Source organism: Adiantum capillus-veneris, chromosome 24, assembly GCF_014529385.1.
Source record: "Adiantum capillus-veneris isolate H3 chromosome 24, ASM1452938v2, whole genome shotgun sequence".
Taxonomy (NCBI): domain Eukaryota; kingdom Viridiplantae; phylum Streptophyta; class Polypodiopsida; order Polypodiales; family Pteridaceae; genus Adiantum; species Adiantum capillus-veneris.
Window position 1 is genome coordinate 138374468 of NC_140954.1, and position 18921 is coordinate 138393388.

The window sequence follows — 18921 nt, forward strand, 5'->3', positions numbered from 1 at the left end:
ACTGGAGATCTCTTTTGTTGGGTGAATGTGCCTTTTTGGACGTTCCTCTCTGGACCTATCTTAGAGGAGCTTTCCTATGGCATATATGGTTGGAAAGAAATAAGGCTTGGTTTGGTCTACCGCACTCATCCTTTGTTGTACCTCTCTCCCTTAGTTTTCTGGCTATTATGAAAGAGATTTGTAGCTTGGTTAGTGATGCTCCCCAAGGTGATGTAAAAAATATAAAAAAGCCCCTTAATAGGTGGAAAAGATGGAGGCCAATCATTTTAGCATTACACTAGTACGGTCGGCTGCCTTCAGCGGCCTCTCTCTCTTTCTCTCTCCCTCTTTCGGAACGTTGCCTTCATCTCCCAGTTTGCGCCACGTGTAAAGGGGACTCCTCTCCGCCATATTATGTTAAGTAGATGAACCTTCCAAATTATATGTATTTTCTAGCTACCTTGTTGCTCTTGGTAGCCTCTCATGATTGTATCTTTGTTCTTAGGCCATGGCTCTTATGGCCAGGCACAGGCAACAGATGGGCTATTGGCTTTCCTTTTTTTTGGGTCTTTTTAATCAAATTCAGTTTAAGCCGGAACTTGGCGGTAGCTTCAAGAGCACACAACTCAAATTTTCAAACTAGGGGAGACAGTGGGAGAAAAGTTCCAGCATCGAGCGAGATAGACAGAAGAGATGGCAGAGCAACAGCAGGAGGAAGACGAGGAAGCAGCTCCCTTCTATCCGTTTTGTGTGGACACATAGACGTCGCCAGAGTCCCGCTGGAGACGCAATTTCTTTCTCACCCACGCCCACCTTGACCACGCGCGGCATTTCCCCCTCTTTTGCTCCCATTTTCTGCACGCCCCTCACGGCGCGCCTGGTCCTTCTTCGCTATCCCCAGGTCTCTCTCTCTCTCTCTCTCTCTCTCTCTCTCACACACACACACACACACACACACACACACACACACACACACACACACATATAACCATTTCTTATCGCAGATCAGTTTTGTGGTTCAGATGCACCGATCTGCGTTTTCCTTCATCAATATTGAAGAGCCCAAGTTAATTCCAGACGCCAATGATGGTTCTTTCACGGTGACTGCATACAATGCCAGCCATTGTCCGGGTAAATGAGAGAGAGAGAGAGAGAGAGAGAGAGAGAGAGAGAGAGAGAGAGAGAGATATATATAATATTTCTTCCATAGGTGCTGTTATGTTTTTATTTGAGGGTGCTTTCGGGACGGTCTTGCATACTGGTGATTGCCGGCTTACAGCTGAATGCTGTGCTAGACTTCCTCGCCGGCTCTTTGGAGGTTTGGTAGACTGTCTTTTCCTCGATTGCACCTTTGGCAGGGAGGCTGTGAGGATGCCAAGTAGGGAGGAAGCCATTAACCAGGTAGTCCTTTGGCACATCTTGATCCGCTCATGCTTTTTGACTCAAATCCTGTTATTTTATTCGGCCAGTGTGGGTGTACCATTGATATACTGTTTATGATGGAGAGTCTTATGTGCAATTGTATTATCTTGTGCAATCATGCAGTATGCTATGTTTCAACTTGTCATATCCAATATTTTGTGTGCGTAACTATATCTTTGCGGGAGAGTTTTATTGGCATTATCGCTTCTAGGTGAAGCAATGCATATGGAATCATCCAAGTGCTCCGATTGTCTACTTGGCGTGCGACCTTCTTGGGCAAGAGCTGCTCTTGAGGAGTCTTTCTTGTGCATTTGGGTTCAAAATCTATGTTGACAAGCGTACTCTAGCAGATTTTTACGGTTCACTTGGCGAAGTGGCATCCGACTTGATTACGGATGACTCTAAAACGACTCGACTACATGTAAGCTTTGACGATTTCCGTTGATGCTTATTGTGCAAAGTTGCAGGGATGCTTGACATATTCATGGTGTTGGCAGGTGTGTGAAGGGTTTCCAAAGCTTTATGAGAAGGCCAAAACAAAGTTTGCAGCAGCTTATGCCAAAAATGAGCCGGAGCCGCTGTTTATTCGTCCATCAGCTCAGTGGTACACATATGGGGAAAGGCTAGAAGGTGTGGGCTCTGGTTTGCTGCTGCTTGAGAAAATTTATGAGAAGGCGCCCGCCATTACGCGAAGGCGTATTAAGTCAGCTCCTACAAAAGCAGAGAGAGATCCATTTGGAATTTGGCATGTCTGTTACTCTATGCATTCTTCTCAGGATGAGCTAGAGTTGTTCGCATCTAATCTGAAGCCAAGGCAGGTCATCTCCACAACCCCTCATTGCAAAGCCACAGAGCTCAGTTATGTGAGGAGTTTGAGGTATACAGCTGCTCATGCAAGGCAAATCAGCAAAATCATATCAATGCCAGTACAGACAGTGGAAGAGAGGGAGAAAGCTTCGGATGACAAAAAAGAGGATGCACCGGACGCTCCTTTGAAGCAAGTCTCTTCACCAATCAGGCACCTTCCCTTGTTTGGTATGGCTGTAGCAGGGCTGATGCCATCACCTCCACTTGCGTTTGATTCATCTGAGGATTGCCCATCAGGCAGCATAGAGGAGGTTGATTCTGTGGCTGGCTCACCTTGGATCTCAAGCAAACATAGCCCATTTAGAACATCTTTGAGCTTACCATTGAGTTCTCCAAGGAGTCCTTATGTTGTTGAGAGTGCAGCACTAATTGGCAAGGCAAGTAGCAGCAATGAGAAAGTTGATCAGAATGTTAAAGAGATTTCTCAAGTACTTGGGTCTCCAAAGGGCTGGAAGCTTGAGAGCAAGGAGGGCCACACACAATCGCCCAGCTCTATGATGGACTGCTCGGTGAAACCACAAGACGGATCTACAGGTCATTAAACATGATGATACCTAGGCCCTTGCCTTCACTGCTTGAGCTGGATCGGGAGATCAAACGGGGCAGGTTTTAGTGATTTGGGCTTTTAGTTAAAGCATGCTTATTTTTCAAAGGAGGCACTCTTTTGTAACTGAGCACCAGGCATGTAAGAGTACATCTTTTACAAAAGTGGAGCTTACGGAAGTGTAAAATGGGCAGCTCACTTGAGTTTATCATTGCCAAACGAGGTTATTGCTGAGGAATTGTGTTGATGAAGCATTGGAAGTAGATCTCCTACTAAACAGGACTTGAGCAAGAATGCATTTGTCAAGAAATTGATGTTGAATTGCAAAACAGCAGGTATGACATCATGAAGAGAAGATTGCATCTGGCCAGGTATGTCCTGATTATCCAGCTCAAGCATTTATAATTCTGTGCCAGCGCGCATGGGCTCCGGATATGCAAGCAATCATGTCCGTTGTGCAAATCTTCATTTCCATTCTTAAGCCAACTGGAAATTTTCTGAGGAACTTTGAGCTTGCCTTATTGATGGGCATCAGCTTGAATGTAGACAATGCAAATGATGGCCACATGGATGTGGCTAAGATTGATTTCTCTTGTATCCTAAGATTTTGCATGTTGGCATCTCTCTCTCTCTCTCTCTCTCTCTCTCTCTCTCATTGTTCAAGATTGAAGTTTAATCGTCTTCATCTAAGCGGTGAGCTGTAGAGGTGATCAGTCTTGAGCATGAAGACTAATCTTCGAAGCTATTATCAGGCTGTTCCAATTCATAGGTTTAAATCAGTGATCACAGAAAACCGGCAACATTGGGTTGGTTTTTGACAAATTTAACCCTTCCAATAATAGGCTTAGTGTGGTTAAAATTTCCCGAAAAAAGCAATAAAATTTCTGAAATTTTAATAGCTTAAGTATTTTAATCTTAGAAAAAGTGGTCTTGGTACTGATTGATTGTTTTTTTAATTTGAATCAATATGAAGCCTGGTGTGGGCTTTCTTAAAAAGAAAGAAGTCATTTGGGGCAATTAAGTGGAAGGGCCTAGACAAAAACTTTGTAAGGCATGTTTTACCATGCTGAAAAACACACTAGAAGATAAAAGGGTACCAGTTTCTTCCAAGTAATTGGAATGGAACAACCACAAAGACCAGGGTGATATATATATACAAGTCTTTTAATTGCTCATCATATCATTCATGTGCTTGAGCATGTCTTCGATAGCATTCATAGGAGTTCCCACAATAGGTCCTACTTGTGCTAGCACAATCGATGTGGTGTGTTCCACCTTGTGTCTTTTTAATAGTGCTTTTCTCATTAAAGATCTCACAATGATCATCCAAGTCTATAACATCTAGATTGCATGTTTCCAACATTGTATGTTTCTTGTTATATAGAATGGCATGCAACTCTTTATTGAGTAAGCCTTCTAGAAATAATGAGACAAGTCTCTCCTCACTTGGAATTTCCAACTCAAGGCATTGATCGATATATTGCTTCATTCGATTTACATAGTCTCTTACAAGCTCTCTTTGTCACATGAAAATTTTAATTAAATAGAACTAAAAAACTTGAAATTTTAACTCTTCACTTCTAACATTGGTTCAATGAATGTGAAGGTTGAATAACCTAACTAGGGTTCAAGGCAACCTTTTTTTGTTTTATTGCCATAATTGTGCACGATTTTGATTAGGATCAAAAGCAAGAAGCCAAGGCTCCTTTCTTTTGATGGTTCGACAAGGCAAGCCCAACAAATGGATTTACATCCATTCTTACGAAAGTTACCAAAATCATCCACTCCAATGGTCTCATTTTTCCTATCCTCATTAAGGTTACAAGGTGGAGAGTTTATCTGAGTTGCAGATACACACTGCTCCCCTTCTTTTGAATCATCAGAGTCAAAAGACATGCCCCTAGCCTTCTTTGAGGGGTTGGCAGGGGGTTCCATAGTATCCTTATTAGAAGAGGGATTAAGGGGTTGGGATTGAATTGGGTCTTTGTCTTCTTGATCTTCATCTACAGATTGAGAGGTGGAGACTTTGTCCATTGCATCATCAACCCCCTTTGCTACAAAAGGATCAAAGACATCATCTTACACAACTCCATATTTGTTTACATATATGTTTCCATTACTCCTAACTTGTGGTATGTTCCTGTTGCTTCCTCTTCTGTTTACTTGTTGGACCTTGACTGTTTTCTTTGACTTCTTTGCCCTTGCCTGCCTCCTTCTAAAACTTGTTAGCTAAATCTGGGCAATCTTTAATCACGTGGCCCTACATAAGGTAATTGAAATAGGCAACCTATTTTCTGGACATGAAGCAGATGACCCATTTGATCCTTCAAGGGTATAAAATCTTTGAGTGTAGCATTTGTGTCAACTTCAATTAGTAGTTGGAGATCCCATTCGAGATTAATCCGATTTGATTCTTTCTGACCAAGTACCTTTCCAACCTGGGCTCCTACTTGCTTCAACCAAGGGAAAAATTCAATGGGGAAGCCTAGAAAGCCAACCCAGACAAGCATCCTTGAGGGGTTTGTCCCTTAGGATCAAACCCTTTGTGCCACTTAAAGACTGACATAGCAATGTTTCTAAGGAGCCATCGACCTCTGCTAATAATTTGTAGTGCATTGGCAACATAATAATAAAAAAACAACAGATAACAATTATTAGATAGGTATTGAATCTTGGAGGGAAACAAATTTCGGGCTTCCCACTCCTATGAGATCCATAACTTGAGCACTTCTACAAGGGGCATGCGTCCATCACATAAGCCAATAACTACCCTTTCTTGTAGGTGTTTGTACCAATTCTCCAGTTGCGAAGCACCCACAATCACTTCACCCTCTTCTCCAGAGAAAGCATTAGGACCTTCACCAACACTGTCAGTAGAAGGTTTTTCCACATTTTCCCTCCATCCTCAATGCAAACCTAATATTATGAATATTAGAGGGCAATGTTTTGTGAGGTGCATTGAATGTTTGCATTTGACTGTGATAATTATTTGCCAAAATTTAGAGTATATGCCCTCATAATAGCGTTACAGGAGGAGTACGGGGACAAAAGCCATATATGAGCCCCTAGGGACATGAGTACAATGTACGTAGCGTTTAGAATTCTATTCGAATGATTTTGCTTTCTGTTGACTTGATTTTTGGTTTTGTTTAGTTATTTTTGAGATTTTCTTGAGAAAAATAGAAAAACATATATCCATAATCCAGAGAAAGAAAAGACTGAAGAGATGCCCGAGTAGTACAAAGAGAAGAAGGTACAGGAAAATGAAGAAACTTCACGAGGTATGTCTCAAAAACCATATGCACAAGGCTATAATGTCATAGGTCATAAAACTCCGGGATGGCCTACAAGGACAAAGAAAGTTGGTGATGTGACTAAACGAACGCACCCATCAAGTGTAAAGTTCCGACAAGCACTAGACATCAAAAGAGATTCTAGCAAGGACTTTACAGAGGCATCCAGAAGACAATGTAGAAGCAGTGGAGCAAACAAAGGCAAAAACGACAACAAAGACTGCACCGACATTGACAATCAGGTCATGTCAAGGACGACATGAATTCAGAGGGGGGGAGTGCTGACCCATGGGTCAACAGTATGCCATAACTCACTTTTCGTACCAAAGTCTTAGTTTTTGTTGAGAGTTACAAAATGATGCGGATTATGGTTTAAAAAATCATTTGTTAATGAGTAGCTAGTCTAGCTGCAGAAGCTGCGGTGCGATGGCACTTCCAGATTGTAAATACAAATCCATTTGACCCATTGAACTCTGTTTTAGGTTTAACCTATGGTAGCCTTAGCATATAAGGCACCTAGGTCCCTTTGTAGAGAGAACATAATCTTAATCAAAGTTTTGAGCTGTCGTCAACTGTGTGTGAGAGAGAGAGCATGAGCTTCATCCTGACGCTACTCCCTGCTCGCTCATCACATTGGAGATCCGACTACACCATTGCGATAGGCGCAAAGAGAGCTACACAATAACGTCAAGCATTCCACGCAAAAGGGAGCATGCTGCTAAAGTATCTAACGAGATATTTGTGGTTGTAAGTGTATCAAATGATGTCCGTTTTTTACGTGCAAGCAGTCGTTAGAATCATGGAGACATAAGCTACACATAGGTACTCATAGATTTCAGTTTTGGGCACTTCCAAAATTTTGCTCTGTCTTCATATGCATTTTTCGCAGATGGGTTTGGAGTGAGGATTTTGAGTGTAGAGGCTTTGGGATAGGTGTATCCTAGTGAGGGGATGGTGTTCCTTAAGTTTCATACTATTCTAGTATGGTATGGTGAGTCTCCTTCTGTTTGTGTGTATGTGGGTTGGGTGGTGTTGTTGAGAGCAGTGAGATTCCAAATTTTGGTTTAGTTGACCTTCCAAAGTGTTGTATGTGTGGGATGGTCTCAGTCAGACAAGCTACAGAGATTGCCTCCGTGTGCCTATCGTGTCATCTTTGTCCTCGATTGACATTATGTTGATCTAGGTAGTGTTGCATGCACTTTATAGGTGGTGTGATTCGCTCCCGCAACAACCTTCTTTATGCCAAAGGCCTCCACAAAAACATTTTTATAGATTTCTACGCACCTAGCTTTACTATTGTTTGCTATTTCGACTTTGATTTTAGGTGTCTCATGGATGTACATGCCTAGTCTTGCATGAGTCCCTCTGTCAATGATGCAAATTTGTGCCCCCCCATCCACTAGACCCTTCCTAATCAATTTTCCTTTGATATAACAATTTAGCACAAGTGTAATTTCCTCATTCATTTCAACTTGCACAATTTTCACAAACATGCACATTCTCGTTCACCTTTCTCCTAGTGCTAACTGCCTTTGTTATTTCCCTTATAACTTGTGGACACAATGCAAGAAACTGAGGCCATGAGATATCCGGACCCTCATCTCTCATGTCTTCCAACAGGTTGTATGGAGACATACCATGTCCAAGATGGAAGTCTTGGAGGTTGATACAATGTTAAGTCCTCTTGGCTTCCTTGGCCTCCTTCACCTTCTTGCTCAGTCCATGATCACTTTGTGAAGTGACTCCTACTTTTTCCTTACCTTTTCCACGACCAAGCTTAATTCCATTCGCTTCCATGGAGCTGCCTTGTCAACCTCATTTAAATTTGTCACTTCTACCACATGCACATTTGGATGTAGCAAAGGTGGAACTCCTTCCACTCCTCGTGGAGGTGTCTTCCTCCATTTGGTCTTTAGTAGTTCCTTCACCTTCATTCATCACTATGATAATTCAAGTTGGGTCTCCCCACGGGGCCAAGGACAATTATATATTCCATGCCCGGATTCCTCACAATTTCAACAATGTAATGCTCGCCTAGGCCATGGCTCTCATTCCTCAACTTTCTTTGTTTGTCCCTTAGGACCTACAACTTGTGCAAGGTGAATTGACAAGTTGCTTGAAGATTCATTCAACTTTTCAATTATCTCGATTGTTACCTCAAGCATTTGTTTAGAATTTGACGCTTGTGTGGTCTCCTTAGGTCTAGGACCTTCTATTGGAAGCTCTCCTAAATGAACTTCAATCTCTTGTACTTCAAAACAACCCTAGTTTCAGTGGCATCAAAGATAGCATGTGCACCTGCCTCAACTTTTACCTTGTGGGAAATAAACCCGCTATGAATCTCTCCTTCTTTAGAAATTATGCACCATCCCCAGGGTTAGCAATATTCCTTACCCATATAGCCCAAAGACGTAGAAACTCTTGCTTGTAGGTGTAGTAGTCATCTGGGTCTTTTTGCTCATGGGCAACAATGTCTTGCCATAGTTTTTGAGTGTTTTGGGGTTTGAAAAATATTCTTTGAAGTGATCTAAAACTAAAACCTCCCTATAGCTTCCTCTAACTTCCTCATACAAAGAGGAAAACCAAGTACTAGCATCTTTCTTAGAACTACCTCAAACATTTCTAAGCATTCCTCATCTATTCTAAGCATTTCAATCTACACATTTCTAAGCGTTGTTCCTCCATTGAAATAATTCAAAAAGAAAATATGTTTCTTATTTTTCTTGACACAACATATCATTTGATGTACAATCTATTCTAAAATAACATATATATCTCGAGGAGGCTAATCACTATGTATAAATTATGTATATTGTGTGCGTTCAATGACTATTTGTAAAACTCCTTTTTTTGACAAATAAAATATACAATTTTCCTATTCAATCTGTAAATTTTCTCCCCAAATTCATTTTACAGTACCTTTATGTATGTAGAAATGTGAGAAGATTTGAGATTTAATAACCCCTTATGTTGCACTCACATGATAGTTAAATAATTATTAAGTGACTCCCTTGAGATAAAATATGCACATCAAATGATATGTGATAGTCAACAAGAGGCAGGATGATAGGGTTTGGTGAGGCGAGAATTTCTCCTACTCTTTGAGCACCAAACATGAACACCATACGTTGTTGAAAATGGATATTTCTATTAATTACAAAATTTATTCTAATGCGTGGGTGAAATGGAAAGGGAACACCTCTTTTCTTGATCTATGCATGACCTAATGCTTAAAATAGAACAAAAACATATATGTCCAAACTGAGGTCGTATCTAATGAGAGGCAAAATAAAGGGATGCACTGAAGCGTTTATTTTGGCCAACTTAAGAGGACCTAAAATTCTATGAATTACACGTTGAAATTGCAACTGATTGGTACTAACAATGATGTGTACCTTTTGGCTTGCAATGGGGCTAAAGGGGTTGTACAAATTTTCATGATTCATGCAAGCTACTACATTACTCTAAAGACTGAGTATTCACAACAACATACACAAAGTCCTCCTCCGTGGGGGCACCACAATTGAGGTGGTCCGGGGTGGGCAACAAGAGAAGCGGCCTCTAAACACCCCTCAAGGCTCCCGTGTTGCTCAATTGGAACTGGGGCAACCACAAGGAAGAAAAATAACAACAAATCCACAGTCAAACAAATGAAGGGGCACCACCTAGTTAGAGAGCAAACCAGGACACAAGACAGGAGAATCCTTGAGCAACACAAGCAAAAAGGAAGAGAGCACCCACAATGAGATTTTGTGCAAGGATTTAGCTTCAATTTTAATGATTGACACGGATGTATAAACAGATTAGAGGTGTAACATTTAATGGCCTAAAATCTTATTTGTAGCGGAAATTAGCATGAACATAGTGGGCATTTCATTAGAATAGATTCCTAATGATAATTACAAGAGTGCTTGGGTGGAGAGAGCAACAAAAAGCATAACACCTAGTTAGATAGCATCGACAATACTTTCAAAAGAGAGAGCAATTAAACTATTGACAACAGTTGAGGACCGGATTTGCATGGAGCCGGTCCCCCCTCCAAAAGGCTTTGTATTATGGTTTCTCCCATCAAGAGAGACATTGTACAATACAATTCTTTGTGTTCCTTCAAGACTAGCTAGTGCAATGAAGATGGAAGCTTCATACACCAAGCAAAACACTTAATCAAACACAACTTGAATTATCCCCGTTCTCAGACCCAAGACCTCACACACCTTCGAAGATGGTGAGAGCTAGCAGGGTATGAGAGTAGATTGAGAGGAAAAAGAAGTATCTTACGAGAAAGAAGTACATCTCCTCACATAATCACTCATATTAGCATAGCTTAGCCTAGTAATTAGCTTGGTAGAGAAGATGAGCATGCATTGAAGCTTGGCTCTTGGTTGGATTTGCATCCACATGCCAAGAGAGTGTTGATGTAGGCTTCTATCTCACAAGCTTGGAGTAGGTGATGAGCTCTCCATTAAAGCTTGGGAGGAGATAGAGTGTTTTTCCTTCACACATGGTCAAGTGTGAGAGTGTGTGTGTCAATGCCAAGCAAAAATCAGCCCCCTCTCTCTCTTGGGCGAGCCCTAGCTGCTAAGTTAGGCTGGCTTTTGCCTCATTGGACCTCCCCAGGTCTAGCCAATAGGGATTAAGCAGCATAAGTGATAGCCTTCTGACATGTGTCCCCCTTTCCCCTTTTGTGAGAGCTTTAGGTAATTAAATAATTAAACTAAACTCTCATTGGACCCCTTTGCCTCCTGGCCAATAGGAATCAGGCAAGCCATGGGGCTCCTGAATGCTCATTGGACCCCTTGGGAGACTGCCCAATAGTCTTCTAGGACACTTAATTCTTATTGGTTTCTTTTATTAAATGTTTTTAAATTAATTAAACTAGATTTACTCTAGCTTAATTCTCATTGGTCCACTTCAAGGGTCTTCCAATAGGAATTGGGCACACTTTGTGGGCATCTGGCCTAGGGAGCTGACATGTGTCCCTCATTCCCTTTGTGTAAAGGGAGCCTGTGTGTGTGTGTGTGTGGTTTTCTCTCTCATCCCCTAGCTTTGGGGCTCGCCCCCTCCCATGTAGGGATGCAGAAAGACTTTTTGGGCACACACACTAAGCATCCAATTTTTCCTAAGGTTGACCTTTGGACACAACCTTTGAATTTTGGAACCTTAGCATTTTGGAAGTCTTAATGGGCTGAACCTTAGGGTCTTTTTAGCCCGTTGTTTCACATGGCTCTTTTGCAGATGGCCCCCCCTTTGGATCCCTATTTTCCCTCCTTTGGATCCCTACTGTGGCCGGTCTGCTAACTTAACCAATATTCTAGCTTTTTCTCCCTTGGCACTTCCCCACATTAAATGATCAGTTTAATATGAGAAAATCATTTAGGAGAATTAGATATTGATTATTATGACAAGAGGAGAATCAAGAAACACAATTAAGCTGGATGACCTTGCAATCTACACATTATCTTAGGATCACGGGAGCCCTCTCATTGAACAACCCTCTTACAATGTGTTTCCAAGCAACAAAACAAACACAAGGTCTCTCTTGAGTCAAATACAAGCAAATGCTACAAAAGAACCCCAAATTGAGAACGCTTCACCTTAAACCAAACGAGATGAGGGGGGCAAGCGTGAATTGGAGAGGCTCAAGAGAAAGTTTTGGACCACGATTGCACCCAAATTATTGATTCAATGGATGTGCAAGAGTAGGTACAACCTTGATTGGAAGCTATAAATCACTCACTTCCTTGCAATGCTACAACTAGCTCAAAGAAGCTTTCCTATGCACCACTGGTAATGGTATATAGAGAGCTCACTCACTCTCTCTCTCTCTCTCTCTCTCTCTCTCTCTCTCTCTCTCTCTCTCTGTGATGGAGAATCATGCGCTCACTGTAGTGTGCAATAGTATAGAGATCATGAATTTTACAAAGGGGAAGGGCTCAATTTATACGTGAGGAGAGCCCTTATTATGATTATCTCCTAATCAACATTTACATAGAAAAACATGTTGATGAATTTTTTATATGTTCTTATGAGAGTGGGGTTCTCTTGTCTCTTGAGTCACATGGATGTGGACTCAAGAGGAGAGAATAATTGAGGTGAAATAGAGAAGATTCTAGAGAGGTGAGTGATTTTTTGTGTGAAGTTTCCTCCTCCAAGGTAGAGTAGAGTAGGGTATTTACAAGACAGGGTTAGCAATTAGTGTTAGTAATCACTAAAAAAAGGTTAGTAATATAATTACAAGGGGTAAAATGACTTGAAGAGCTGAGGAAAGAGGGGTGAATGAGATGGATGAACCCTTGAGAGGATGAATCTTTGAGGATTATTGGACTCACCTGTGCGTAGATTGTCGAAAGTGACCATCGATCTTCTTCTTCTTCTTCTTCTCGTCACGCTGCTGTCATAGTTGAGCACCACAAAGAAAATAAGGATCTTTGTTGACAAACCCGCCTAGAGGTTAAGCGTGGTTAGGTTGCTTAATTTATTTTTTCTTTTTGAAAAGGTGAATTAAAATTTTAATATGGGAGTAATAGAGAGATATGGAGATGGTGCATGTAGGTAGAGCTTCAAAAGAGAGCTATGGGTGCGAGAGGGGAGGGTAATGGTGAGGAGGGTGAGGAAAACCATGGAAGATGTAGGTTTGAGTAAGGGATGGAGAGAAGGAAATGTGTGTGTGTGTGTGTGTGTGTGTGTATAAATGAGTGTGTGTGTGTGTGTGTGTGTGTGTATAAATGAGAGAATGTGAAAAGGAGTGAGCAAAGATTATGAAGACTCTTGTGTGCATTATGTGGACAGACCGGGGTCCACCAAAAAATTTGTATCTCCTAGCCACGATCTTGAAAATTTATAAAAAAATTGGACAAAATTCCTCAAGTTATGGGCTATAAATTTTGTGTTTGTCATTGGTTCAAATTTGGATGGTATATGGATGCAAAAAATCATATCAAAACATGTATAATTCAAGACTGCAAAAGTCTTCTTGTGGTCCCTTTTTGGTTGAACCTCCATGTGGCTCCAAGAGTGTGTCCCTCCATGAACCATGCCATAAAATTGATAATTGAGATGCGCTTTACACATGTATGGATGAGATTTTTTTGTGAAATAAAATATTTACAAGAGGAAAGAGCAAACAAACTAGTGCATTGACTTGTAATAGGATTTTATGATAAAGAGCTAAAAATATAAAAATTCAAAAATGAATTAAATAACATAAGTGTCCCTTAATTATTGATTAGCATGGTAGGTGATATTGTAAATAAAAATAGATGTAATAGGTAAGAAAAATTTCATCTTGAGGGAGTGAAAGGATTTTTGTGAATTTTGCTAGAGTGGAGTCACATTTAGCTTAGTGGAGGTTGAGTGAAGACATTGAATGCATGAGATGTATACATGGATGATATTAAATATATTATGGATGGTAAAAATGTTAAGTGGCTTACTTAGGCATGGTAAAAACGCACACCCAAAATAGTATACACATAACTCTTATATAGTAGAGCAGTTAAAATTATAATATAGCTAGGCTTAAGGTAAGGGGAAATATCTACATGCAAAGAGTGGCCCATAGTATTTTTAGGAATTTTTTTTTTTGAAATAATTAGTAACTCACATATGCCTATGTACAATGAGAAGAGAAGGTGAATTTTCAAACCTGCGCCTTGGGTAAAATTTCTTGTTGCTTTGTGAAGATAGCCTACCCAAGAGCATATGTTTTATTACAAGGATAAAGGGTGTTAGCTTGTTGTTCCAAAATTGGAAAGCCAAAAAACATCTCTCAATAGTAGCATTCCTTAGTAGCATGGTTTGTCCACTTATTCTCAATGGTATACCACTTCCGCTTAGGATATGGTTACGAGAGCATAGTACGCTGTGGTGTCAGATGTTCACCTCTTAGGTTAAGTATCACCTTAATGGTGGTACTCTTTGATTGTGAATCCCCAACTTTTGCCCCATTCTCCTCACAAGTTCCTTTGTAAGCTCTTCGATGTTCATGGGTGTTTGTTGTTGTGATGGCATTTTAGTTGTGCTTGGTCCACTAGTTGCAGATTGAGAATCTGTTGAATTTGCATCTGCATCTCACAAAACTTCTCCATGAATTTGGCAATTGTTCACTAAATGGATGGCCTCTTTCATGAACTCGTCCAACGTCATACACTTTTTCAAGTGCAAATCCTTCTTGAGATGTTCATTCTTGAGCCCCTCTATGAAGAATACTACTTGACGATCCTCTTGAGGTTTCTCATGTGGTGGACACCTCTCAATGTATTGCTTGGATTGCAAAGCGGCCTCTCAGTCTTTCTCACCCTCTTTCTGCTTGAATTGAATGAAACCGTGACACACAATATTGTGCTTGATTCTTCTCATGGAAAACTCCTCTACGAAATCTTGTAGCAATGCTTCTATATTCCCATACTCTTCCTTTTTAAAAGGTTGAAACCAAGTAAGGGTAGTGCCTTCCAAGGTCAATCCAAAACCTTCAAATTGGATGTGGAAATTCATGACGTATTCAACTCTCAATACTAAATGTGCATGGGGATCACTTGATCCATTGTATTTTGAAGCCATGCATTTTGCAACTTGGGATGGACGCATGGAACTTGGTTCAGTGACTTATCTCACCATTATCAATGTTATGGATATGGGGTCTGTACATTTATTACTCAAGTTCTCATATGGTCATTTATGCCAGCCAACCAATGTGTATTCATTTTGAGCATTAAAGAATCTATAAATTAAATATGTGCAAGAGAGAAATGCTCACTCTTGCACGAGGGGAGATTGCACCGAGTGCCTGTGTATTTTCCTCTCTCTTCCCCTCTCTTCTCTCTCGCGGTGCCGGTGTAGCACTTCTCTCTTGGAGGTGCATCCGCACGCGCTCTTATGATGTATCTCGCTCTCTATCACTCTCTGTTCATGTACAACTTGGATTATGCATTGTGCAATTTGTCAGGTATGCAAGTCTGTCATTTTATGCCTTCTAGTACGTTGTTTTTGGTATTTTGCAGGCCACCGTGTTCTCCATTTGTAGCAGTGGCCACAGGGTATGTCATGGATATGGGCTCAAGTGCTCATTAGGAGCTATGGTCATTTATGTCGTCCGGCCAATGTGTATTCATTTTGAGCATTGAAGAATCTATAAAGAAAAGACGTGCAAGAGGGAAATGTTGCTCACTCTTGCACGGGGGGAGATTGCACCTAGTGCCTGTGTATTTTCCTCTCTTTTCTCCTCTCTTCTCTCTCGCGGTGCCGGTGTAGCACTCCTCTCTCGAAGGTGCATCCGCACACACTCTTATGCTGTATCTCGCTCTATATCTCTCTCTGTTCATGTACAACTTGGATTATGCGTTGTGCGGTTTGCCAGGTATGCAAGTCTGTAGTTTTATGCCTTCTAGTACGTTGTTTTTGGCATTTTGCAGGCCACCGTGTTCTCCGTTTGTAGCAATCGGAGCTCTCACAAAAGCTTTCTCATATGGAGATGTTTTCATTTTCGACATAGCTCTCGGTCCTTGTCTCATAGGTAAATCTGGCCTTGCCCTTTCAGTAGGGTGTGGCATGGATTTCCCTACAACGGTCGTATAGGCACTCTCATAGGATCTGGTTCTGACAAGTGACTCCTTCTCATCCACAATTCTGAAACTTTTGGTTTGTTTGATCTTATTTAAGAGTACTTTCTACATGGGGTGGAATCTTAGTGACTCGGTCCATAAAAATTACCTTTTTTTAATGGGCTTTTTGTGGGCCATTTGGTTTAGGTAGATAACAAAGAACGGTTCTCCCCAATAGGAAAGTTTATCCATGTCTGCCATATATGAATACATAAACTCATGTCCTTTACTCTCTACCAAAATAGGTCGTTTCCCCATTTCAAATTGATAGACATACATGTACATCTGCTTAACGTCCGTAAGTTCCATAGGGCTCATGTCTTCCTTGATGTAATAGTTTTCCCTTCCTTGGTCATTAACTTGTACAATCCCACCATAGGATCATCTACAAGTACTCTTTCAAGTTCTTTCATGGATATGAATCTAGCTCTTGGGTCATTCTCCAATGGAGGTATCTCGATTGCTTTGTAAACTTTATCTTAGGGCTCATAATCCTGATCTTGTTGAAACTATGGGGATAGACATACATGTACATCTGCTTAACGTCCGTAAGTTCCATAGGGCTCATGTCTTCCTTGATGTAATAGTTTTCCCTTCCTTGGTCATTAACTTGTACAATCCCACCATAGGATCATCTACAAGTACTCTTTCAAGTTCTTTCATGGATATGAATCTAGCTCTTGGGTCATTCTCCAATGGAGGTATCTCGATTGCTTTGTAAACTTTATCTTTGGTTCTGATCCAATCCCATAGTTTCAACAAGATCAGGATTATGAGCCCTAAGATAGGAAACACCTTTCTCATCAATACATCGAGTTCATAGTCAACAACCTCAACTTGCTCTTGAAATTTGGGATTTTCCAAGTCCTCTCAAACATAGCACTTATGATGGATGTCTACATAGATTCTGGCTCCCTTACCATTAGTATAATGGTGATGTGCCCTCTCCTTTTCTCTCACTATGGTAGCTCATTTTTGGTGCTTTCTCAACCATAAGTACAATGAAGGCTAGATCAGAAGAAGCATCAGAGACCACTTCTTCTTGCACATTTGCCAAGGGTTCTAGGCTTGCTTGGTTGACACTCTCGTCCATAGATCCCCTACTTACTTGGTCTTTTGGCGGTTTGACACCTGACCGATACCTAGCTCCCAACCTTAAGAACATGAACAATTTAGTGATTTCAAACCTGACCTGTTACCTGGAGTTCTTTGGATCCTTTAGAACTTTCCCCGTACTCCAACCCTTCTCATGCACCGATCTCCCTTCTTGTACAAGGCTCATTAAAAACTTGAACAAAGATGAAGTTAAGACAAGCTGGCAAATGATGTGCACACAACTTCAACCAATTACAATACTTCATGCACAACTTTAATGAACTCCAAACCCAATAATGCTCTACAAGTCTCACTTTAGAGGGTGGAATCAAAATTGGTCAAAAAACTTTGATCCTAACACTCTGTGGGCAAAAATTGTGATTTTGTCTTGTCTAAGGTCCCTTGAGGTATTTTTTCCCTCGAGCTGTCCCAGAGACTTACTACCCAATCCCAACAACTTATTCTTGCAATAATTTCAAAGTCTTGACTATTTTGATGGTCCCAGGGGTTTTCTAACCTTCCTTTAGTTTGCTTTCCAGAAGGAAATTTGTTTAATCTCATGCATGAGAGATTAGTTCGAGATTTCACTATATGGGTCTGTCCCTTACCTTGAGGACTTCGTCTAATACAAATATTGGCTCTTAAAACTTGAGATAGCTAGGGTCTGAGGATAAAATCGCGATTTTCTCCTTCCTTGTGTGGAAAATGTCAAACTGTACATTCAACGCAATGAATGTGATTCAAACCTAAAAACAAACCCCTAGTATCAAACTTAGCCAAAAAGTCTTTCTCTAGCAGAAGTTGAGGAGAAAATAATGTTTTTTTCTTTAACTTCTGCTTTTGATCACTTTTTCAAACTTTGGTCAATTCCAAAGTGTTCTACTATTCTTCAAGAGTACATGTGTTAATTTTCACCTCAATTAAGCAAGTGACATGACCACAAGCTCAATTTCAACACTTTTTCTGGATTAAGGCTTCACTAATGCTCCAAAGGGGGGGGGGGGGGGGGGGGTGCAAGAGAGATGGTGTTTGTGGGCACACGTTCCTTAACTTTGCACCCATGCAAGACCCTTCGTAAAGGCATATCATTGAATCCAAATGGTATAGAGGGTGGTGAGGCTGGTGTCGTGGTAGACAAGAGATGCCCTACAAATAATATGGTTGTCCTTGAAGGTGGTCCTTGATTTTCATACTAGCTAGTGATAGCCTTAATGTTAGATGTATAATAGGACACAAGACCACACTATGCCACTAATTGGGCCCCAAGAAATTAATCAATGATTGCAAGTTGAAAATATATACATATAATATATGCCTCGAAGGCACTTTGTCAACAACTCCCCTTGAAGATTAGCCTCATCAACCTAAAAAATACGTTTCGATGACAACGTGGGTAGCTAGGAATAGGATCTAGAAGATGGCATTGACTGAGAGCTATAGCTTTGACTACATCACTCAATGTTATCCTATTTATAGGGCATACAATCATAGCCTCGGTCTAGCTTAATAAAGCCAAGGGCCTTGAGTGCAATGGAAAAAAACAATAGCAACTCATGAAAATAAGAGGAAGTTAAGAGGGTTGAATGCAGATGGTGGGAGCCTAGGTCCAAGGACAAGGAAATGGAAAATGCCAATACAACCTCTTAAGCAAAAAGGAATTGGAGATAAGCTACTTGTTAACCTCTTGAGTTAGAGAAGCTATTCTTCTCAAGTAGAAAGCTATAGCCATCCTTTTGGCTGAATTAGTTGCTGGTGAGGTTAGGGTAACTTAGAAGTTTTCATCTTCACTAGACCTAGCTATAGCCATCCTTTTGGATGAATTAGCTAGTGAGGTTAGGGTAACTTAGTCGTTTTCATCCTCACTAGACCTAGTCATAAATTGTTTTGAAACACAAGTTCAAAAGAATCATTTTAGTGCTCAAGAAAATCATCATAGCAAATATTCTTTACTTGCATCAGCCCCTAATTGAGAGGGTTTTGTAATGCACGTTAAAAGTGCCTGCTGTTGATTCAACTTATCCTATAGGTAGGGAGGGAGTCATAACATCAAATTACAATGAAAGAGGCCCAAGAGGCTATTAAGGGCAGGTAGCCAACTGCTCATATAATTGGACGTGTAAGT

General features: G+C 40.8%; 1 protein-coding gene across 3 annotated transcripts; it reads left to right on the forward strand.

The window, feature by feature from the left end:
• The first annotated feature begins 580 nt into the window (after nt 1-580).
• Nucleotides 581-3415, forward strand: LOC147427231 (uncharacterized). 3 transcript variants are annotated; one of them, XM_086499114.1, is made up of 5 exons: nt 581-880; nt 984-1110; nt 1190-1380; nt 1613-1822; nt 1899-3415. In XM_086499114.1, the coding sequence occupies exons 2-5, from the start codon at nt 1002-1004 to the stop codon at nt 2808-2810; spliced, it is 1422 nt and encodes a 473-aa protein (XP_086355240.1). In that variant the 5' UTR covers nt 581-880; nt 984-1001; the 3' UTR covers nt 2811-3415. The 3 variants fall into 3 exon arrangements, with proteins under 3 accessions (XP_086355240.1, XP_086355239.1, XP_086355241.1); XM_086499113.1 differs by having other exon boundaries at nt 582-880; nt 1002-1110; XM_086499115.1 differs by lacking the exon at nt 984-1110 and having other exon boundaries at nt 582-880.
• The last annotated feature ends 15506 nt before the right edge of the window (nt 3416-18921 follow it).